This window comes from Nerophis lumbriciformis, linkage group LG09 (assembly GCF_033978685.3).
Source record: "Nerophis lumbriciformis linkage group LG09, RoL_Nlum_v2.1, whole genome shotgun sequence".
Classification (NCBI taxonomy): domain Eukaryota; kingdom Metazoa; phylum Chordata; class Actinopteri; order Syngnathiformes; family Syngnathidae; genus Nerophis; species Nerophis lumbriciformis.
In genome coordinates, this window is record NC_084556.2 from 1960001 (window position 1) to 1985951 (window position 25951).

Sequence of the window (25951 nt, forward strand, 5' to 3'; positions counted from 1 at the left end):
CGCCAACTCCCCATAGAAAATCTGTGGGGTATTGTGAAAAGGAAGATGCAGAATGCCAGACCCAAAAACGCAGAAGAGTTGAAGGCCACTATCAGAGCAACCTGGGCTCTCATAACACCTGAGCAGTGCCAGAAACTCATCGACTCCATGCCACGCCGCATTAACGCAGTAATTGAGGCAAAAGGAGCTCCAACCAAGTATTGAGTATTGTACATGCTCATATTTTTCATTTTCATACTTTTCAGTTGGCCAACATTTCTAAAAATCCCTTTTTTGTATTAGCCTTAAGTAATATTCTAATTTTGTGACACACGGAATTTTGGATTTTCATTTGTTGCCACTTCAAATCATCAAAATTAAATGAAATAAACATTTGAATGCATCAGTCTGTGTGCAATGAATAAATATAATGTACAAGTTACACCTTTTGAATGCAATTACTGAAATAAATCAAGTTTTTCAAAATATTCTAATTTACTGGCTTTTACCTGTAGTCTACTAGAAGCTAGCAGCTACACAACAGCTAAGCACACAATAGCACACAATCTAGACATACGTGATAAGTGTCCTTAATTGAACAATATTGCAGTCAAAAACAGCACAATTGTCAAGTTAAACAAGTGTCGAATCGCAGTTTTTATTTATAATGAAATAAATGAATACAAACAAATGTAGGCTGCACTTGATAGTAGATGTTAAATGAGTTGAAATGATTTAGTTGGGTCAAAAAAGCTGGCACAAGTGGCAAAAAAGACTGAGAAAGTTGAGGAATCAAACACTTATTTGGAACATCCCACAGGTGAACAGGCTAATTAGGAACAGGTGGGTGCCATGATTGGGTATAAAAGCAGCTTCCATGAAATGCTCAGTCATTCACGAACAAGGGTGGGGCGAGGGTCACCACTTTGGAACAAATGTGTGAGGAAATTGTTTAAGAACGCCATTTCTCAACCAGCTATTGCAAGGAATTTAGGGATTTCACCATCTACGGTCCGTAATATCATCAAAAGGTTCAGAGAATCTGGAGAAAGCAGCTAGGCTGAAAACAAACATTATATGCCCGTGACCTTCGATCAAAAACGGACATCAGCGTGTAAAGGATATCACCACATGGGCTCAGGAACACTTCAGAAACCACTGTCAGTAACTACAGTTGGTCGCTACATCTGTAAGTGCAAATTAAAACTCTACTATGCAAAGGGAAAGCCGTTTATCAACAACACCCAAAAACGCAGCCGGCTTCGCTGGGCCAGAGCTCATCTAAGATGGGCTGATGCAAAGTGGAAAAGTGTTCTGTGGTCTTGACGAGTCCACATTTCAAATTGTTTTTTGGAAACTGTGGACGTTGTGTCCTACGGAACAAAGAGGAAAAGAACCATAGGCGCAAAGTGTAAAAGGCAGCATGTGTGATGGTATGGGGGTGTATTAGTGCCCAAGACATGGGTAACTTACACATCTGTGAAGGCGCCATTAATGCTGAAAGGTACATACAGGTTTTGGAGCCATCCAAGCAACGTTATCATGGACGCCCCTGCTTATTTCAGCAAGACAATGCCAAGCCACGTGTTACAACAGCATGGCTTTGTAGTAAAAGAGTCTGGGTACTAGACTGGCCTGCCTGTAGTCCAGACCTGTCTCCCATTGAAAATGTGTGGCGCAATATGAAGCGTAAAATACCCCGGACTGTTGAACAATTTAAGCTGTACATCAAGCAAGAATGGGAAAGAATTCCACCTGAGAAGCTTGTTAAAAGAGTTTTGTTAAAAGGAAAGGCCATGTAACACAGTGGTAAAAAAAATGCCCATGTGCCAACTTTTTTGCAATGTGTTGCTGCCATCAAATTCTAAGTTAATGATTATTTCCAAATAAAAATTACGTTTCTCAGTTCCAACATTAAATATCTTGTGGTGGTGGTTCTCCCCGTGACTGCGTGGGTTCCCTCCGGGTACTCCGGCTTCCTCCCACCTCCAAAAACATGCACCTGGGGATAGGTTGATTGGCAACACTAAAATTGGCCCTTAGTGTGTGAAAGTGAGTGTGAATGTTGTCTGTCTATCTGTGTTGGCCCTGCGATGAGAGGGCGACTTGTCCAGGGTGTACCCCGCCTTCCAAAGGTGGGACCAAGTCATTGTTTTGCAAGTCACAAGTAAGTCTCAAGTCTTTGCCCTCAAGTCCGAGTCAAGTCCCGAGTCAAGACAGGCAAGCCCCGAGTCAAGTCCAAAGTCAAGACTGGAAAGTCTCAAGTCAAGTCCTAATTCCTGCATTTTGAGTTTCGAGTCCTTTCAAGTCCTTTTAACCACAGACTAATATATTAACACAGATTGTGTATGCTTTTCAAACGCTGTATTTATTTATTAAAACAAGTGCATTTTAAATTGCAGGAAAGAAAATTGTGCTGACATTGCACTTTATAATAGCACTATTAACCAGTCATTTGAAACATTAACTCATTCCTTTACAGAACAAACACATTGAAAAATAAAGTGCAAATGTACTTATTTGTACAAAAGTGTTAACATTGAAAAAACATGACATACACGTGAACATAACAAAAAAGTTGTACTTTTTATATGTCAGGGCCCTATGCTGCATTGCATTTGCAAAAGACCAAATTAGCCAAGAGTCTGTCAGTCATTTGTGCACGATGGGGGCGTAGTATGATGCCACCATGGCTGAAAACTCGCTCCACTGGAGCACTGGAGGCAGGCACTGCCAAGACTCTCATGGCCACTCGGAACAGTGAAGGAAGAGTCTTCATGTTCAATGCCCAGAACAAAAGGGGGGAGAGAGTTGTTTTGGGTTGGTGCACTACTTGTAAGTGTATCTTGTGTTTTTTATGTTGATTTAATTAAAAAAAGAAAAAAAAAAATATTTCTTGTGCGGCCCGATACCAATCGATCCACGGACCAGTACCGGGCCGCGGCCCGGTGGTTGGGGACCACTGAGGTAAACAACCAACAGTATGTCAGAAAGCTAGCTAAAACGGTACACATTCATAATATAGTATACATTTTAACTGACCTTTATTTGACTATTTTTGTCTTTTTTTAGGTGGCTAAAATACGCGGTGCTGCTGACCGCCGTCTAACGTTACGTGTGATATATTGACTAACGTAACCCTGCTTAAAAAAAATCACTGAACAAAAAGTATGAATAAGGTAGTGAACTGCAACAGATTCCCGTGTTTGCAATAACGTTATAACGTTAGCAGTGAGTTTACAGCCTCACTGATTTAACTACACAGCAAATAAAAGTCACGTTACTTAGCCAATAAACGTTATCTTACATTCAAAACTTACCGTTCTTTGTGCAACTTCAAATGCCGGACGAAGTTGGAAGTTGTTGCCTCTCCATCAGTCATTTTGGAACCGCATGTGTTGCATACTGCAAACCGTTTTGTGTTCACCACCTCGTAATTTTTATACCCAAACAAAATTATTTTAGGTATCATTTTTTGTTCACTGGCGTGTGGTTTGGACATGTCTTCTTCGTTGGTTGTCCTGCAATTTGATTGGATGAATGCTGTGTGATGAAAACAAAGTAGATGTAATTTGATTGGCTGTTGTACTGAGAGCACACCAGCTGACACACGCAACGCTGATAGACAAGTACACAATGAAAAATACGGAGCGCTCCCGAATAACTTTTTCATCTTTGGGTTTTGGGGAAAGTAGCAAGTCATGTCAAGTCATGTCAATTGAAAAGGCTCAAGTCCAAGTGAAGTCACAAGTCATTGATGTTAAAGTCTAAGTCGAGTTGCAAGTCTTTTTACATTTTGTCAAGTCGAGTCTAAAGTCATCAAATTCATGACTCGAGTCTGACTCGAGTCCAAGTCATGTGACTCGAGTCCACACCTCTGCCGCCTTCCGCCCGAATGCAGCTGAGATAGGCTCCAGCACCTCCCCGCCACCCCGAAAGGGACAAGCGGTAGAAAACAGATGGATGGATGGTCTTTGCAGTCAATTCAATTGAATATAAGTTGAAAAGGATTTGCAAATCATTGCATTCTGGTTTTATTTACTATTCACACAACGTGCCAACTTCACTGCTTTTGGGTTTTGTATTACGACATCATTAAAAAAAATCATCACATAATTTCCAGGAGTTCAAAAAAGGCTCCACTTGGCTCCACTTTTGATGAAAAGTTCCTGTGGTCTGGCACTCTCACCAGACACGATGTTTGTAGACTGAAATTAATAGAGACATTTTGTTTTTCTTTTCTTTTCTGTCTGACTCGGAAGCTCGGACGAACCTCCGAAACACTTTGCTGCTCGTTTTGAGCAAAACAAAAAAGACGAGAAAACGTCCGAGGAATTACGACAACATGGCGTTTGTCTCTTCTCCGTGGTTTTTGATCCTCAGGGACACGCTTCCAATGCCGCTATACATAACAAGCGCGAGTGTTTGTCTGTGTGTTGTCCTTGTCCCTCTCCGTCTTTTTCTCCGTTTCTCGTCCGCTGTCTGTCCTCTCTCCAGGTCTCCTCGGTGAGAGGACGTCGTGGCGAGGCCTGCAGGAAAGACGCCTGGCGTCCTCCCAGACGCTTTTTTTCCCCCCCTTGTCCACGTTATCGCCTCTTTCTTCGTCCTGTCCTTTTACACGTCTTCATAGGATATCAGATTCAAACTCCTTCTGTAATATTCCTTCATGTAAACTTTATATAGAAACACAAAATAGGGACTTTTATCAGGGATGGTTGTGGAGACAATGCTAAAGAAACTACTTTGAATGTATGCTGGCGCCTCCTACTGGACATTTGTTGCATATTTTCTTCGTCACGTTGGAAAATGTTAAAGGGGAATTGCACTTTTTGAGGCCTATTATTTTCACCACCAGATGGCAGTATAAGTGTCCACATAAGTGGCCATAAGACCCCAATTCAGTAGTGTACACAATTTTGGAAATAAGAGCTAAAAGGTGCTGTCCACGCATGTGGCCAACTAAGCCTTTAATTAAAGATGTAGATAATGGGTTTCACTATGTAAAGCTCTTTGAGTCTCTCGAGAAAAGCGCTATATAAATATAATTCACTTCACTTACAGCGTATATATATAAAATAGAACAATTGCATACAATTGTATAACAATGTCATGAGGTGAATCCCGATACATTTTTATTCATAAATTATTCACGGTTATAAGCGGTCCTCTTAGGGCAGCCATAAATGCGATGTGAAAATGAAACTTACATTTTTGAGCCTGAACATAAGGAGGATGAGCTACAAGTTTTAGAAGCTGAGCGATAAGCAGTATTGCTGAGTTCTAAACAAGATACACAAACTACGAATGTAATTAAAAAATCACTTACTGTACAATGTCTGCTCTCACTGGGATGATTTATCGATGAAGAGTTAAGCATAATCCTCACGAAGGGTGAGAAGAAAAAAAAATGCCGCAAACGAGCGTTATTTTTCCGTGTTTTCTCGCCATCTCCGGGTCTGAGTTGGATGTCAAAGTTGAAAACCTTCTACTGTCCAGGTGAGAGGCATGGTTTATCATCTAGAATGAACTTTCGCCAACTCCGAGGCGATGCAGCAGCTCACCGGCTCAATATGTCAATATAGCAACAATGTATTGTTTTGTTTATTTGAAGGACAACGTGCAGTTACATTAAGAAGATGGCTGCACCAGATTTAGCACAATGCTAATTTCCATCCGAAGTCCTTTTATGGTGCATCTAACGTCCACGATACAATTACACAGGATTGAAAATACACAACAATATTAGAATTACACAATGATAAACAATTTAAAATGCAAGTGCAATACATAGTGGGTATTTCAATTACAAATCAGTGGGCGGTCAAGCTTCATTTAAAGTGCAGCAGTTAGCGCTCTGTTTTCACGGCGCCGCTAAAAGTAGTCCCTCTGCGTTAGCGATTACAACAACAATATTGGTAATACTTGTGTAAGCGTTGTATACTTGCGGTCTCACAGATTCACACGCTGGAAGCCAGTTGCGCAGAGTCGACAGGGTTTTAATGGTTTTTTACAGCTCTCCAATAGCTACGTTCGTTTAGACTTTTCAGTCGCTCCAAACCTCCTGTTAAAGACAACAGATGATTAGATTAACACGTACCACCTGTGAAATCTCCCGCCAGCTGTGTCTCGCCGCCAGCACATGCCCCTCCCCTGCCCGATGGTGCCCTCCCTCAGCACCATGGACAGCGGCGGTGACTTTTTCTCCAACAGACAGCGCTGGCTACATCTCCCCCCCACAACTTCGTTAATATTCAGGTCTATAGAGTATTGTTGGCGGTTTTTTTTTAAAGCGTTTTATGGACGGAATATTAGCCGCCTCTTACTTGCCGTATTTTACGAGTTAGAATGCATAAAACAAACAGAAAAACATGTGTTCTTGTCTTACATAGGGATTCCAAAAAGAGTGCAGTTGTCTTTTTAAATCGATTTTTTTCGATGTTGCGATATTTCTGTTTTCTGTGGCTATCGTCACACTTATGGGGCGCTGGACATTTCCTGTAGATAAGGGGGAAAGAATGGCAGATTCTGATTGGATTTCTGTCAGTTTGATGTGTTGCACATGCTGCACAAGCAGAAATAGGAAGTGATTGGACGCAATCATTAGCTGTCACTTGAGTCATAATGCAGTATTATTATTATTATTATTGTTATTACGCTGCATTTTAGTTACCAGTGAGGCTTATCAGCTGCAATCTCAGGGCAGCGCTGTAAAGAGAAATGTTTGTGTCACCCATCTTGACACTTCCCAGATTTATTCTCTGACTTCCCTGGGCTTTGACTACACGTGATTTATTGCTCCTGTTAAAATGTAAATAAGGCCGGTGGGTTGGGGGTAAAACAAGCGCACCTCCTCGCATGCCGACGGCGGTCTCGCGTGCTTTACGGGAAGGAGGAAGACGTCCAATTAGAATTCGATCGCTTTTGAAAAATGTATTCCGCGTGCAGGAAAGTAAACATTTTTACAAAGTAAAATTGAAATAGAAAAGGCTGCCATCAGTCATGGCGACATTTGTGGCAGACGCTCGCCTCCTTGGGGGTCACATGGTCTGCATAACATAACCTTTTTTCCAATCCACAGAACTAAACCGCTAAGGTCGATTTAGAAAAAAAAATTGAAGGTGCAAAGTTGGGAAATTTAATTCAATTTAATTATTAGTTATTAATTAATTAAATATAAAATATATTAAAATCATAAAGTACAAAAAAAAAATATGTTAATAAAATAAGAGCTTAAAATAAATGTTTTTTTTATTATTTAAAATAAATATTGATTTTTGAAAAATATAAGCTGCACTTTAAAGTATTTCAAAAGTAATTACTTAAAATTAAATTTAAAATATAGGAAGTAAAAAATAGGGCTCTGAGTGAATTATTAATAAAAAAATGTGGTAACACTTTAGTATGGGGAACATATTCCAAGTAACAAATACTTAATTTAGAGTTATTTGGTTAGGGTTAGAAGGTTAGGGTTAGAGTTAGGGTTAGGGTTAGGGTTAGGGTTAGGGTTGGTAACGGTGAATTTGTTCCCCATACTAAAGTGTTACCAAAAATGTAATCGTATTAATAGTAAATACAAGGTATTTTATCAAATATATTTAAATATCAACAAATGTGAGCAATACTTGAAAATAGAAAATAATTAGTTCCATAGCTAAATTAAAGACACTATAGGATAAATGTGACACTCACTGGTGACAATGAACCTTTCCATTTACCTCAATTATTTTTCTTCTTCTTGTTGTTGTTGTTTTTATTCAGTGACACTTCTCTGTATGTTTGTGATTTTCATTTTTGTTGTTACTTTTTTTCCCCCTCTTTTCGTCAGTTAGTGTGATTCTCTATATATTGTGGTGAAGAGGAAGGCAGTACATTGCTACCCACTGTGACTGAAATGTAGGACGGGAGGTGGGAGGGGGTGTTATTATTTTACTTTTATTATTTTTTTTGTCATTCTTTTTTTGTTGTTGTTGTATTTTTATTTTTTTTGTATTTTTTGGGGGGTGGGGGACAAAAAAAAAGGTCTGTTTTCTCAGTATCTGTATTATGATTTCCCTATCAAATTAATAGATAAATATTAAGTACCCGTATCATGATTTCCCTATCAAATGAATAGATAAATATTAAGTACCTGTATTATGATTTCCCTATCAAATGAATAAATAAATAAATAAAATTGTGTAAATTAGCCAATTTAAAAACCACCAGTGAACCAAACCTAAGGTGCCTGGATGGGTATGTTATTTTTTACTTCCAATTCTGTACCTGTTGTAGTTGTTTACCCATTAAATTTGGTTAATTTATATTAAATGTAAATTATATTAAAATGATAAAGTACAAACAATTTATGTTTAGTACATTAGGGTTTAGAATTAGTGAGTTATTCTGTTCATTATTTAAAAATAAATAATGATTATTTAAAAATGTAAGAGTACAGTCTAAAGTATTTTACAATTATTTACTTAAAATGACATTTAAAATATAGAGAAGGTTAAGGTGCAAAGTTGGGAAAATTAATTATTTTGTGATATATGAAAATTATTTTAAAAAATAATGACAATTTTCTTTTTATAATGAATTACCACAACAAATATTGAAAAAGTGACAAAAATAAAAAATGATATTAATATAAAATGATGTCGCAAAAAAAAAAAAAAAAATTGGCGTCCTGTTTTGTAAACACAGTCCATCTATGTGGCAAGACTAAACTTTTGTCCCAACTTCCGATATCAATATTGATCTGATATGATATCAGCACAAATCATACATACTTTATATATACATGTTATTTCGTAGGGTGGAATGTTAGAAATTGTTTGATTACAGGTTGTATATCTTTTATTATTGAATGTATCAAATGTAATGAATATGTAATGGACCACAATGGAAATAAGCCTTTTGGCTTTTTGTGCCAACCATTTGCCTTTTTAAAGCATTACATGGATTCAATTCTTTAAGATGTCAATAAACTTCTCTCAGTCAAAAAAATTGTTATTCATAATTTTTCCAATATCACCATTTTTTTTTAAAATGTTTTTCTTTGTACCACAATTTGTTAATCATTTGTAGATTTGTGGTTTACATTGTTTATAATCCGGATACATGCAAATATCCTATTTTAGAAAAACGATTTCACCATTTTAGATTTACTATTCATATGTATTCCTTGTGTGGCGTTTTCAGTTAGCCTGTTAGCATCTCGGGGCCATCATCACATTTGCTTTTCCCCACCCGCTCCTCCACTTTTGCAGGCGCGTCGGGCGGCGGCTCGGGCCTGAGCACGGGCGCCATAGTGGGCATCCTCATGGTGGTCTTCTTCCTGCTCTTGATTGCCGTGGACGTGACGTGTTTCTTCCTCAACAAGTGCGGACTCCTCATGTGCATCGCCGTCAACTTCTGCGGGAAAGCCGGGCCGGGCGCCAAGGGCAAGGACATCGAGGAGGGCAAGGCGGCCTTCACGTAAGACAGTGATTCTCACTTTTTTTCTGTTACAATCTAGTATAATTTGTCTATAAAATTGTTATAAGAACTCCTCTGCATAACATTGTATCCCTATTAGCATTAAAGAAAACAAGAGAAATAACTAATCAAATCAAATCAAATCAACTTTATTTATAGAGCACATTTAAAATTTACCACAGGGGTAGCCAAAGTGCTGTACAATGAGCAGGTTAAAAGATAAAACGAGTACCGAGCAAACACAACACAACACAAACAGAACACGATAAAAAATAAATAATTAAAATAGAATTAATAAAAACATAAAAACAGGATCACAGCAGGTGTATTATGGGGCGCCATTGCAGGATGGATATCACTCAGTGTTAAAAGCCATGGAATAAAAGTATGTTTTTAAGAGAGATTTAAAAACAGGAAGAGAGGAGGCTTGTCTAACACTCAGGGGTAGGTCGTTCCAGAGCTTGGGAGCAGCAACGGCGAAAGCTCTGTCACCTCTAAGCTTCAGCCTTGTGTCAGGGACCGTCAACAGCAGCTGATCGGCTGATCTTAAGGATCGGGTGGGGCAGTAAGGCTGAAGGAGGTCGGAGAGATAGGTTGGCGCGAGGTTGTTTAGACATTTAAAAACAAATAAAAGGAGTTTAAAATGTATTGGGTAACGCACAGGGAGCCAGTGAAGGGACGCTAAAATAGGGGTGATGTGCTCACGTCTGCGGGTCTGTGTTAGCAGACGAGCAGCAGAGTTCTGCACGAGCTGCAGGCGGGCGAGGGAGGCCTGGCTAATGCCAACATACAGGGCATTACAATAATCAAGACGAGTCGAGATAAAAGCGTGGATTAATTTCTCAAGATCATGTCTTGATAGAAGCGGTTTCACTTTCGCTATTTGGCGTAATTGATAAAAGCTTTTTTGAACGACGCTGCTGATTTGTTTTTCGAATTTAAAATCTGAGTCAAACTTTACCCCCAGGTTTGTGACAGAGTCGCTGAGATACGGGGTCAGAGTGCCGAGGTCAACGTTGGGGGAGGGAGAGCGACTTGGACCGAACAACATAACTTCTGTTTTATCTTCATTTAGGCTCAGGAAGTTAGCTGAAAGCCAGACTTTGATGTCGTGCAGGCAGTCAATAAGACGTTGAACCGTGTTATTTTGTGCCATGGGAAAATAAATCTGGCAATCATCGGCATAAAAATGAAATGCAATACTGTACTTCCTAAAAATAGAACCAAGGGGGAGAAGGTAAAGCGCAAATAAAATTGGGGCAAGGATTGAGCCCTGGGGGACCCCATGTGGTAAAGGAGCTGTGGACGACATAAAACTGTCTACTTTTACACAAAAACTCCTGTCGGTTAGGTACGACCGGAACCAGTTGAGGGCGGCGCCCTTAATGCCCACACAGTTCTCAAGACGAGTGATTAAGGTGGCGTGGTCGACGGTGTCGAACGCAGCAGACAGATCTAAAAGCACCAGGACAACATATTTACCAGAATCAGTGGACAGGAGGATATCGTTAAAAGCTCAATTTACCACAAATAATAACTTTATTAAAAAAATGTTTTGCCTGAAATTTAAAAAGAAATCCCTATTCAAACAATAAAAAAATGTTACCGACTTTTTCCGCGTATTCGAGGTTGGGTCGCGGGGGCAGCAGCCTAAGCAGAGAAGCCCAGACTTCCCTCTCCCCAGCGACTCCGACCAGTCTGTGGAACGCTCTCCCTGACCACCTGAGGGCACCACAGACTGTGGATGCTTTTTAAAAAGGCTTAAAAACCCTTCTTTTTGGAAAGGCCTTTTTTTAGATACATGCATACTAGTTTTAGCTATTTGGCTGTTCTAGCTTTTATTTTTTTTTATTTTTTATTATATTTTTATTTTGATACGCTGTAGCACTTTGAGGTTGTTTGCTCAATGTAAAGTGCTTTTTACAAATAAAATCTATTATTATAATTATTATTATTTTTATACTGAAAAATAATATTAAATAAACTCAGTGAATAATAATGAATTCAAATTGATCGGCACCATTAACTCACAGGACAATATTTAAAACACTTTAACCTCCGAAAAAAACAGGAATAAATAGGAATAGAAGCTTTTTTATTTTTTATTTTTTTTATTTTTTGTTAAAATGTGGAACTCGGTTTCGTAGCTTCAAGGAGCACGTTTTGCAGTGCACAGCTTTTTGAAGAGCGCTAATTAGCTAGCGTTATGCTACATACAACTTTCAAAAGTTTGAAAAGTTAGCACTTTATAAACCTGGGTGTGACACACTCAAGGACTTTTTAAATGGTAAGTGACGGAGGGCGGGGCATCGAAATGAAAACAATAACAAGATTTCGGGGCTGTAAATCTCATTTTGAAATGAGCATATCCCCGGCTGGACTACTCAAGTTAAAGTTAAAGTGCCAATGATTGTCACACACACACACTAGGTGTGGCGAAAATATTCTCTGCATTTGACCCATCACCCTTGATCACCCCCTGGTAGGTGAGGGGAGCAGTGAGCAGCAGCGGTGGCCGCACCCGGCAATCATTTTTGGTGATTTAACCCCCAATTCCAACCCTTGATGCTGAGTGCCAAGCAGGGCGGTATAATAGGTCCCATTTTTATAGTCTTTTGTATGACTCGTCCGGGGTTTAAACTCACGACCTACCGATCTCAGGGCGGACACTCTAACCACTAGGCCACTGTGATCAGTTCTAAAGATATTCGAAAAGAACATGATTCATTAATGCCATTTAATGATGACTTGACATCAATTATTACACCACTTCTGTTCAAATGTAATAAACACTTATCCTTCTGTTGTTTGGATACTTTACATTAGTTTTGGGTGATACCACAAATTGGGGTATCGATCCGATACCAAATAGTTACAGGATCATACATTGGACATATTTAAAATCCTCATGGGTCCAGGGACATATTTCCTGAGTTTATAAACATTATAAAAATGAAAAAAATGATAAAAGAGTGTTTCAGTGTTTCAGTGTTTATAGCTCCACCTGCTGTATTTTGTCATGTTTAAAGCCAAAATACGTCTACTCTCCCTCCTCTGTCTTCACACTGTTTCTGCTTGCAAGTGTGTGTGTTGACGAACACAGCATTGTCACACATGTCAATGGGGGGGAAAAAAAGTACAGGTATTTTTCAAAAGCTGTATTGTACCGATATACGTACAACTCTAATATTATACATGAAATATTCTCTTTTTTAACTTGCCACATACTGTCACTTTTACACTTCATGCATCACAAACTGTTGCATCCATCCATTTTCTACTGCTTGTCCCGTTCGGGGGTCGCTGTTTCATTACAAAGCAATAATGTACTTCTTAACCCATTCTCTTTATCTACTATTTATAACGCTTTACATATCGTGTTCGTTTTCAGTATCAGTGCATTAAAAAAAAATCATTGAAGAAAAACTTTCTTCATTATTGGCGCCCAATTGGTTGCTAAATGTGTCTCCTGCCAACAGGAAGGACGAGTCCAAGGAGCCCATTGTGGAGGTGAGAACCGAAGAGGAGCAAACCAAGAACCAGGAAGGAGTTGGACCCACCGAGCCCAACGAGACCACGCCTCTGACAGAACCGGAGTGAGTGACCTTACAGGAAGTCATGTCTTCTTTAATGCCGGCCGTTGGCATGACCCCACGACGCAGAGACGGCAGGTGGCGTGCAAGTAAAGCGGCATTTTGTTATATTAGGGACACAAAGGAGGGCAGTAGTTCACAGGTGAGCAGAAAACAAAAGCAAGGCAAAACATAAAAACGGCACCATGAACATACAACAACGAACCATCATTGCTAAGAAGGCGAGGCTGGCAGATAAACCCTCCTAATTAGTGGTTGGGGACAGGTGTGCCACTTCATCACTGCGCAGGAGCAGGTGTGGAGAATCATCACTCAAGCCAGAGGTCAAATGGCTGGAAAGGAAGTGGAACAAAGAAATAAGAGCGCTGGACAGGAAATGATACCAATAACACAGGAACATGAATCATTAATCAACCTCTCATGAGCGGTCATGACACAAATAGCTCGAAAAAAAGAAAGAAAAAAAAATTATTTTACTGATCACTAACAATGCTATATATACTATATATGCATTTTACTGATCACTAACAATGCTATATATGCATTTTACTGATCACTAACATTGCTATATATGCTACGTATGCATTTTACTGATCACTAACAATGCTATATATACTATATATGCATTGTACTGATCACTAACAATGCTATATATGCTATGTATGCATTTTACTGATCACTAACAATGCTATATAGGCATTTTACTGATCACTAACAATGCTATATATGCTATGTATGCATTTTACTGATCACTAACAATGCTATATATGCATTTTACTGATCACTAACAATGCTATATATGCTATGTATGCATTTTACTGATCACTAACAATGCTATATATGCATTTTACTGATCACTAACAATGCTATATATGCTATGTATGCATTTTACTGATCACTAACAATGCTATATATGCATTTTACTGATCACTAACAATGCTATGTATGCATTTTACTGATCACTAACAATGCTATATAGGCATTTTACTGATCACTAACAATGCTATATATGCTATGTATGCATTTTACTGATCACTAACAATGCTATGTATGCATTTTACTGATCATTAACAATGCTATATATGCTATGTATGCATTTTACTGATCACTAACAATGTTATATATGCATTTTACTGATCACTAACAATGCTATATATGCTATTTAGGCATTTTACAGATCACTAACAAGGCTATTAATGCATTTTACTGATCACTAACAATGCTATATATGCTATGTATGCATTTTACTGATCACTAGCAATGCTATATATGCTATATAGGCATTTTACTGATCACTAACAATGCTATGTATGCTATGTATGCATTTTACTGATCACTAGCAATGATATATATGCATTTTACTGATCACTAACAATGCTATATATGCTATATATGCATTTTACTGATCACTAACAATGCTATATATGCTATATAGGCATTTTACTGATCACTAACAATGCTATGTATGCATTTTACTGATCACTAACAATGCTATATATGCATTTTACTGATCACTAACAATGCTATATATGCTATATAGGCATTTTACTGATCACTAACAATGCTATATATGCTATATAGGCATTTGACTGATCACTAACAATGCTATATATGCTATGTATGCATTTTACTGATCACTAACAATGCTATATATGCATTTTACTTATCACTAACAATGCTATATATGCTATGTATGCATTTTACTGATCACTAACAATGCTATATATGCATTTTACTGATCACTAACAATGATATATATGCATTTTACTGATCACTAACAATGCTATATATGCTATATATGCATTTTACTGATCACTAACAATGCTATATATGCTATATAGGCATTTTACTGATCACTAACAATGCTATGTATGCATTTTACTGATCACTAACAATGCTATATATGCATTTTACTGATCACTAACAATGCTATATATGCTATATAGGCATTTTACTGATCACTAACAATGCTATATATGCTATATAGGCATTTGACTGATCACTAACAATGCTTTATATGCTATGTAAGCATTTTACTGATCACTAACAATGCTATATATGCATTTTACTTATCACTAACAATGCTATATATGCTATGTATGCATTTTACTGATCACTAACAATGCTATATATGCATTTTACTTATAACTAACAATGCTATATATGCTATGTATGCATTTTACTGATCACTAACAATGCTATATATGCATTTTACTGATCACTAACAATGCTATATAGGCATTTTACTGATCACTAACAATGCTATCTATGTATGCATTTTACCGATCACTAACAATGCTATATATGCTATTTAGGCATTTTACAGATCACTAACAAGGCTATTAATGCATTTTACTGATCACTAACAATGCTATATATGCTATGTATGCATTTTACTGATCACTAACAATGCTATATATGCTATTTAGGCATTTTACAGATCACTAACAAGGCTATTAATGCATTTTACTGATCACTAACAATGCTATATATGCTATGTATGCATTTTACTGATCACTAACAATGCTATATATGCTATATAGGCATTTTACTGATCACTAGCAATGCTATATATGCTATATAGGCATTTTACTGATCACTAACAATGCTATGTATGCTATGTATGCATTTTACTGATCACTAACAATGATATATATGCATTTTACTGATCACTAACAATGCTATATATGCTATATATGCATTTTACTGATCACTAACAATGCTATATATGCTATATAGGCATTTTACTGATCACTAACAATGCTATGTATGCATTTTACTGATCACTAACAATGCTATATATGCTATATAGGCATTTTACTGATCACTAACAATGCTATATATGCTATATAGGCATTTTACTGATCACTAACAATGCTATATATGCTATATAGGCATTTGACTGATCACTAACAATGCTATATATGCTATGTATGCATTTTACTGATCACTAACAATGCTATATATGCATTTTACTTATCACTAACAATGCTATATATGCTATGTATGCATTTTACTGATCACTAACAATGCTATATATGCATTTTACTGATCACTAACAATGCTATATAGGCATTTTACTGATCACTAACAATGCTATCTATGTATGCATTTTACCGATCACTAACAATGCTATATATGCTATGTATGCATTTTACTGATCACTAACAATGCTTATAAAGGGTGCACAAAAACTGGATTCGCATCCGAATTGCGATTTTCATCTTTCAGGGATAAAAAGGATTTTATAAAAAAATAAAAAATAATTGTGGGTTCATTTTGAACATTTTCCAGGAAAATACTCATCGTTAGCGGGCCTAATCACAAAAATTTGAGCTTTAAAAAGAACGTTTTAGAGTGAATGTTAATTAAGGTCCACATTGCAACATTTACTCATATTTATTAGTACTTTACAACTGCGTTTATTCTTGAGGGTTTAAAATGTACCAATACATTTTTACAATAATGGTAGAATACATTTTTTAATTAATGATTGAAGATTTTTAATGAAATGCTCTTGGATCAGAAATACTTTCTCTTTTAATGTTAGCTTCTTTTTTTTTTTTTAGGAGAAGGTGTTTAAAATGGATGAGACCTTTTACTGTTAATTTTTGTAACAATTACCATGATAGGCTGATTGGCAACACTAAATTGTGTGAATGTTGTCTGTCTATCTGCGTTGGCCCTGCGATGAGGTGGCGACTTGTCCAGGGTGTACGCCGCCTTCCGCCAATGTGCAGCTGAGATAGGCTCCAGCACCCCCCGCGACCCCTAAAAGGCACAAGCGGTAGAAAATGGATGGATGGATGGATGAAAGGTCCACATTGCACAGTCACTTTATCCTGCATTGTTTGTCAAAGTGATGGCACGCTGGCTCCCTCTGGTGGTAATAAAAAAACATTACATTGGAAACATTAACATGGAATATGTATGACATAATTGTACAAATACAAATGTAGAAATTAAAGTTAAGTTAAAGTGCCAATTATTGTCACACACACACTAGGTAGGTGTGGCGAAATTATTCTCTGCATTTGACCCATCACCCTTGATCACCCCCTGGGAGGTGAGGGGAGCAGTGAGCAGCAGCAAAACCAAAGTTGATTGACAGTTGTGTTGTTCTTAACAATTGTGTTGCTAACATTGTGTAGCTTGTTTTGTTTGAGTAGCGCTCACTCTGCCTCCCCCTCCCTTCCTCCACTACCCCCTTTTTTTCTGTTCCTCCCTTCACATTTCTGCCGGTGCCGCCGCCCCTCACCCGTCCACCCACCCTTATCCTTGCCCCAAAAAAAACACAAAAAAACAGGCCCGCCGCCGCCGCCGCCTCCACAGACGCAAACCAGCTCCATTCCGATGCTGCTACTAATTCCGTCGCGGCACACCGCAGCCCGGCGACCCAAGCCTGCCCCCCGAAAAACAGCCCCTCGGCCGAGTCGGGTGAGCGCCGACCCAACGTGGGGCCGCTGGTGGACCTGAGCGACGCTCCCAAAGCTCCTCCCCCCACCGCTCCCTCTGAGGCTTCCGCCAGCCCCCCGGGTCAGGACTCGCAAGTCGACGGCCCGACCCAGGAGCACCCCCCCGGCACAGAGTCCAGCACCGCAAGCACGCCAGTCCAAAATGAGTATGAATATTTGCACTCCCACCATCGCCACTTTGTGTACACTGCGTCTTAAAGGAACATTTACCCTCATTTTCATTTTCTTTTACAATTACCGTATTTTTCGGAGTATAAGTCGCTCCGGAGTATAAGCCGCACCGGCCGAAAATACATAATAAAGAAGGAAAAAAACATATATAAGTCGCATTTTGGGGGGAAATGTATTTGATAAAAGCCAACACCAAGAATAGACATTTGAAAGGCAATTAAAAATTAAAGCTGCAAGCAGCGTTGTTCGGGCCCGCGTATTTGGCAGGTGCTAGTCCTAAGTGTCCCAATACTTTTGTCTACTTTTAGTCTGAAGTGTCCCAAGACTTTTGTCTAGTGTACCTACCTTGTCTGCATTGTGTGGGCACGTTGGTGCTTCCTGCTTTTAAGCAGCCATCTTACAAAAACAGCAGTGCAGCAGCATCAGCGCAGCGGTTCTTTGAAGGCTCATAAAATCAAAACCGGAGCAGTTATAAAAAAAACTGTTCTGTTAATTTATGCACAAGGGTTTAATCTCTCTCCTGTGTTAGTTTGAAGCCGAAACGACAAACGCGCTCAGACGAGATAGTTTTTGAAGGAAGGTGACCGGTTTTTACAAAATAATTGTTTTGAAGGGGGAATAGCAAACTTGCTGTTGATTTTTGCTGGGGGTTGTCAATTTATGAAATGTAGGTCTAAGTGAGACCTACGGAGAGGTTTTTGTTTCATGTCTCTCCGACCTTCCCAGTGGGAGTTACAGGCAGTTTTGTCATTTATGTCTTCCGAGGAGCAGTTTTTTGTGCGTTTTATTCAAAAATTGCTGTAGAGCACAATTTTTAAATTTGGGGTTAGGTTTTTTCATTAGATCACAGTTTTAGCCAGTCCTGATGTGTGTGTTCAGTTTGGTGAGTTTTGAAGCATGTTAAGGGGGTGAAATTACAGCTCAAAGAGGCAAAAGTGACTTTTTTTAGTACTTTTTTGTCTTGAAGGGGGAATTGCCAACTTCCTGTAGATTTTAGCCCGAGAATGTACCATTATGAAAGTTAGGTCTGAGTCAGACCTACATAGAGGATTTTGTTTCATGTCTTTCCGACCTTCCTAGTGGGAGTTACAGGCAGTCTAGTTTTTTTTTTCCTAGGGGGCGCTAGAGCGCAATTTTGATTTTTGCAGTTTGGTTTTTTTATTAAAAGACAATTTTCGCAGGTCCTGATGTGTGGGTCAAATACGGTGAGTTTTGAAGCATGTTAAGTGGGTCAAATTAGTGCTCAAAGAGGCGGCGGAAGAATAATAAAGAATAATATAATAATAATAATAATAAAGAATAAAACCTTAGAAATTCAATAGGTCCTTATGTCCCATTGCATAAGGACTCCCTGTGGGAGTCCTTATGCAATGGGCCATTGCGGGCCCTAATAAATAAAGAATAGTGAACAACAGGCTGAATAAGTGTACGTTATATGAGGCATAAATAACCAACTGGTATGTTAACGTAACATATTATGGTAAGAGTCATTCAAATAACTATAACATATAGAACATGCTATACGTTTACCAAACAATCTGTCACTCCTAATCGCTAAATCCCATGAAATCTTATACGTCTAGTCTCTTACGTGAATGAGATCAATAATATTATTTGATATTTTACGCTAATGTGTTAATAATTTCACACATAAGTCACTCCTGAGTATAAGTCGCACCCCAAACAATGAAAAAAAAAACTGCGACTTATAGTCCGAAAAATACGGTACCGACATTTCACACCATCCTTGGAGAGTTCCCGTATCACTTTCTGGATCCTGTTCTCAAATCTAGCCAGTTTTTGCGTAAAAAAAAACGTTACAAAAATGTCATACTACGAAGAATAACCTCTAACCCAGGGGTGTCAGGAAGGTGACCGGTTTTTACAAAATAATTGTTTTGAAGGGGGAATAGCAAACTTGCTGTTGATTTTTGCTGGGGGTTGTCAATTTATGAAATGTAGGTCTAAGTGAGACCTACGGAGAGGTTTTTGTTTCATGTCTCTCCGAGCATGTTAAGTGGGTCAAATTAGTGCTCAAAGAGGCGGCGGAAGAATAATAAAGAATAATAATAATAATAATAAAGAATAAAACCTTAGAAATTCAATAGGTCCTTATGTCCCATTGCAAAAGGACTCCCTGTGGGAGTCCTTTTGCAATGGGCCATTGCTGGCCCTAATAAATAAAGAATAGTGAACAACAGGCTGAATAAGTGTACGTTATATGAGGCATAAATAACCAACTGGTATGTTAACGTAACATATTATGGTAAGAGTCATTCAAATAACTATAACATATAGAACATGCTATACAATCTGTCACTCCTAATCGCTAAATCCCATGAAATCTTATACGTCTAGTCTCTTACGTGAATGAGATCAATAATATTATTTGATATTTTACGCTAATGTGTTAATAATTTCACACATAAGTCACTCCTGAGTATAAGTCGCACCCCAAACAATGAAAAAAAAACTGCGACTTATAGTCCGAAAAATACGGTACCGACATTTCACACCATCCTTGGAGAGTCCCAGTATCACTTTCTGGATCCTGTTCTCAAATCTAGCCAGTTTTTGCGTAAAAAAAACCGTTACAAAAATGTCATACTACAAAGAATAACCTCTAACCCAGGGGTGTCACACTCATTTTTAGATCGGAGAAAAATCTACTCCCAAGTGGGCCAGACTGGTAAAATCATGGCTAGATAACTTAAAAATAAAGACAACTTCAGATTGTTTTCTTTGTTTAGAAATAGAACAAGCACATTCTGAAAATGTTGTTGGGGGCTATTTACACTTACATGTTGCGGTTAAGAGTATTCTACCTTTATTTGTCGTTATTTATACTTTCTGAATAAATTGTGTGATAATGTTCATCAGCCAACTTATTGGTGTTAATTTTCAATCTATCAAGATAAAAAAATAATATCAAAATCAAATTACAGGATGTTATTTATGTAGTTTGATCATTTTCCTCGACTAATGTACTAACATCATGTTGTTGTTGTTTTTTTTTGTACATATGTAGCATCATCTCCGAAGATACAAAGAATTTTTATTGCGACATCTAGTGGACGCATTTAGAACATCAGTTTATTTCATTCAAAAATGTAGGGCTCATTTTTATACTGAGCAAAGTCATCAAAACTCATCGTACATCTGACACCCCTGCTCTAACCTAACCATACAATTCCAGCTAAGCTTTTTTTTGTTTCGCCCGAGAATCTAGCGCAAGCCAGGGCAATTATTTTGACTCGGGGGGCCACATTTACAGAAAAAAATGTGTCTGGGGGTCGGTATATCTATTTTTAGGAACACTAATTCAAAACCTCACAATAATGTCTGATTGAATGCTTAAAAACGTTATGACAGACCGCCTTAAAAAAACGTAATGGAATTTTTCCATTTTTCTATGAACGATAAAACACTGAATATTGACAAAATATGAACGTCACACCCCCTTTCGATCGACATATTTTACAATGAAGTGAAACGCAACAAACAGTGAAATATGAACGTGAAGGGTTCAAAATAAACCCACCTACAATCTGATATATCTGATATTTGCTGAATTTTCCCCCAGGGATCAATAAAGTACTTTCTATTATATTTGATTATATTCTATGTATCACTAAGTTTTAGAACTTTGTTGTGAAAATCTCCTTCCGCGTCTGTGGAAACACTTCCCGCCCACACTGCTTGGTGCCTCATCTGAGCTGCTGTGACGTAGATTACCATAGTAACTAATTAGATGACCATAGTAACTAATTAGATGACCATAGTAACTAATTAGATTACCATAGTAACGAGTAAATCGTCCATACAGGTAAAAGCCAGTAAATTTGAATATTTTGAAAAACTTGATTATTTCAGTAATTGCATTCAAAAGGTGTAACTTGTACATTATATTTATTCATTGCACACAGACTGATGCATTCAAATGTTTATTTCATTTAATTTTGATGATTTGAAGTGGCAACAAATGAAAATCCAAAATTCCGTGTGTCACAAAATTAGAATATTACTTAAGGCTAATACAAAAAAGGGGTTTTTAGAAATGTTGGCCAACTGAAAAGTATGAAAATGAAAAATATGAGCATGTACAATACTCAATACTTGGTTGGAGCTCCTTTTGCCTCAATTACTGCGTTAATGCGGCGTGGCATGGAGTCGATGAGTTTCTGGCACTGCTCAGGTGTTATGAGAGCCCAGGTTGCTCTGATAGTGGCCTTCAACTCTTCTGCGTTTTTGGGTCTGGCATTCTGCATCTTCCTTTTCACAATACCCCACAGATTTTCTATGGGGCTAAGGTCAGGGGAGTTGGCGGGCCAATTTAGAACAGAAATACCATGGTCCGTAAACCAGGCACGGGTAGATTTTGCGCTGTGTGCAGGCGCCAAGTCCTGTTGGAACTTGAAATCTCCATCTCCATAGAGCAGGTCAGCAGCAGGAAGCATGAAGTGCTCTAAAACTTGCTGGTAGACGGCTGCGTTGACCCTGGATCTCAGGAAACAGAGTGGACCGACACCAGCAGATGACATGGCACCCCAAACCATCACTGATGGTGGAAACTTTACACTAGACTTCAGGCAACGTGGATCCTGTGCCTCTCCTGTCTTCCTCCAGACTCTGGGACCTCGATTTCCAAAGGAAATGCAAAATTTGCATGGTTGGGTGATGGTTTGGGGTGCCATGTCATCTGCTGGTGTCGGTCCACTCTGTTTCCTGAGATCCAGGGTCAACGCAGCCGTCTACCAGCAAGTTTTAGAGCACTTCATGCTTCCTGCTGCTGACCTGCTCTATGGAGATGGAGATTTCAAGTTCCAACAGGACTTGGCGCCTGCACACAGCGCAAAATCTACCCGTGCCTGGTTTACGGACCATGGTATTTCTGTTCTAAATTGGCCCGCCAACTCCCCTGACCTTAGCCCCATAGAAAATCTGTGGGGTATTGTGAAAAGGAAGATGCAGAATGCCAGACCCAAAAACGCAGAAGAGTTGAAGGCCACTATCAGAGCAACCTGGGCTCTCATAACACCTGAGCAGTGCCAGAAACTCATCGACTCCATGCCACGCCGCATTAACGCAGTAATTGAGGCAAAAGGAGCTCCAACCAAGTATTGAGTATTGTACATGCTCATATTTTTCATTTTCATACTTTTCAGTTGGCCAACATTTCTAAAAATCCCTTTTTTGTATTAGCCTTAAGTAATATTCTAATTTTGTGACACACGGAATTTTGGATTTTCATTTGTTGCCACTTCAAATCATCAAAATTAAATGAAATAAACATTTGAATGCATCAGTCTGTGTGCAATGAATAAATATAATGTACAAGTTACACCTTTTGAATGCAATTACTGAAATAAATCAAGTTTTTCAAAATATTCTAATTTACTGGCTTTTACCTGTAAGTGCAGATTCCAACCATTGAAATACTGTGTATAGTTGAAGACTTACGGTCATTAGAAAACAAGACTGCACATCATAATGGCAGCTAAAGTTTCCGTCTTAAAGATCTAAAAGAAATATTTGAGAATGTCCGGCGGGCCAGATTGAAAAGCCTTCATTTGCCGAGGTCTGATCAAGCGTTTATTAGTTTGTACAAAAAAAAGTAATCAGTAAAAAGAAGTCAAACTTTGTAAACTAATACGTCAAAACAATCTACAAGTTTATATCAGTAGTTCTTTTAACTTTTTTCCCCACCACGTACCACCTCAGAAAACACTTGGCTCTCCAAGGACCACCACAGTAACCAACATTGAGATACAGTAGCGTAGTTGGCATAAGTATTCATCAAAAACAAGCCGGCGGTTTGATTTAACAAGTGTATTTAGTATTTTGGCCCACTGTAACATTACACGCATTTCGAACAGTAACACTGTGTTTGAATATAGGAAAATTAAACACTGTACTTAAATAATGAATCGAATTGTCACAGCCTATTACACCAGAGTATGTTAGTATTGTTCCTGTGTGTAGTGTTTTAGTTCCTGTCCTGTGCTTTTATTTTGGTGGACGTAGCTGTGCCTCCCCAATCGCACAGCTACCAGCCCTACCACCAAAATAAAAGCCAAGGAACGGAACTAAAACATTACCCACAGGAAAAACACTGATATACTCAAAATAGGGCACATAATGGTGACACGCGTCATTACAATGTTTAATTAAGTGATTCTTTGGCGTACCACTAGATGGAGCCCACGCGCCACAGTTTGAGAATCACTGGTTTGGATCCGTCGTCGAAATTCGGGGAGTTCTAAGCTAGCTTTTAGCTTTAATTTTCTGATTCTTACGAAAATGTACTCCTACTTTGTACAAAAAAAAATGTGACATATTTTAATTAGCATTGAAAAAAAATTGCATAAAATAAAACAAGTGCTAACAATTTAAACGTTCTAAGCTAATTACTGGGTCTTTTTTTAGTCGCCATTTATCACGAAAATTTTATCAGCTTTACAATAACGTGCTATGGTTAGTACAACGCTAATTCCGAAAAAAAATAATACGCCTTACACACTTTTAAAAAAAAAAACCTCTAAATTCAGGTCGTCCATAGCTAGCTTTAGCATTGTTTCTGACTTTGGTCAGACTTTGTACAAAAACCCAATTATTAGCAAAAAATATATATATCAATAGTAATAAAATGGGGTTAATAGTTAATTGAGTGGAATTCCGAGGTATCTTACGCTTAGAAATGTTACCAAAACGTAATTTCCGTCGACAACGCTAACACAATTTTTTTTGGTTGTGCTATTTTTATAATTCTGTAACACATTTTTGGGGGAAATGTTTCTTTAGGAGTACTTTTAAGGCATTGATGTCTGAGCGCTGGAGATGCTAGCGGTGTACAAGCGTCATCAATTCAGCCGTCCACTAACTCCACCCCTCCACTAACTCCACCCCTCCACTAACTCCACCCCTCCACTAACTCCACCCCTCCACTAACTCCACCCCCACATGTTTGTGTCATCTATTAACCAGCTGCTGCATCCACTCGCTGACTCGCCACCTCACATCCACACTTCTTGTTGTCAACTTTTGTGTCTGTTCTCAATTGTCTGCCTTCAAAAGTCGAAGCTTTTACGATGTCACGAAAAACAAACCGGGGTGTTACGTAAAATACGTCGTTCTGTACCTTTACGACGTAAAAGGCTAAAGTTGTACTGTCACAAGTCTCACGACATTTTTGTGGAAAAATACAACTTGTGCTGTAATCATCGAAACATTGTTGTCGTAAACGTACGGTAAGACGTCTTTTTCGTAACGTTAGGATTTAGGATTCAGAAAATTGCCTAGCACTAAATCTTGTGTTTTCTCCTTTTTGTGTACCGTATTTTCCGGACTGTAAGACTTTTCATTTTCTCAAAACTCGACAGTGCGCCTTATAACCCGGTGTGCTTCATGTACGGAATAATTCTGGTTTTGCTTACCGACCTCAAAGCAATTTTATTTGGTACATGGTGTAATGATAAGTGTGACCAGTAGATGGCAGTCACACATAAGAGATAGACTGCACTATGATGACAATTTGACTCAAGTAAACAACACCAACATTGTATATGTTCCATTGAAAATATAGAACATTACACACGGCGCTCAAGAATCTATCAAAATGTTTTAGTACGACTTTAGTAAGCTTTGAAGCCGCACCGCTTGATGGATTGTCGGCGCATTAAACATAGGAGTATTATTATGGTGTGTGTATAAGGTAAGACATATTATCTGGCGTTTTGTTTTGCAATATTATGCAAAAGCAACTTTTCTTACCTTCTGGTACCTGCTGATCTGTATTTGGGATCTGCATAAATCCTGAAAAATTGCGTGCGTCCGCCTATGTAGTCCGTGCCGACACCGTAGTCGATGAGCTTCTTCTTTTTCTCTGTCTTCTTGTTATGGGACATTAATCCTCCCCTGTTGCCATTTCTAATATAAAGTAGTGTAAAGTTCTTACTTATATCTGTCAGTAGACTCGCCATGAAAGCGCTAAAACATACCGGTATAGTGAGTTTACATTATCCACCCAAGGAACTTTAGTTATTAGAGAGTTCCGGTCGGACGGTTGTGGTTGTTTCCGGATGAGAAGATGCTGCTCCGTTATTGATTGAAGTAAAGTCTGAATGTCATTAAAACAGTTAGCGCCATCTTTTGACACTTCTTCCACTCCCGTCCTTGCACGCTACATCGCTACAACAAAGATGACGGTGAGAAGACGCTGCCGAAGGTGAGTTACGTAAATAAGACCGCCCACAAAACGGCACATCTGGAAGAGACTGT

General features: G+C 38.4%; 1 protein-coding gene across 6 annotated transcripts in view; it reads left to right on the plus strand.

Moving 5' to 3' along the window:
- Positions 1-25951, plus strand: part of ncam1a (neural cell adhesion molecule 1a) — a 658018-nt gene that overhangs the window by 624683 nt on the left and 7384 nt on the right. For 3 of the 6 annotated variants that reach the window (XR_012050597.1, XM_061962814.2, XM_061962815.2), the window contains 3 exons: positions 9228-9435; positions 12915-13031; positions 17335-17649. Coding sequence is in view for 5 of the 6 variants with exons in the window: in XM_061962814.2 (XP_061818798.2) it covers positions 9228-9435; positions 12915-13031; positions 17335-17649 (640 nt within the window). In the remaining variant the exon portion in view is untranslated. Of the gene's footprint in view, positions 1-9227; positions 9436-12914; positions 13036-17334; positions 17650-25951 lie in introns of those variants that run through there. The other 3 variants (XM_061962816.2, XM_061962817.2, XM_061962819.2) reach the window with 2 other exon arrangements.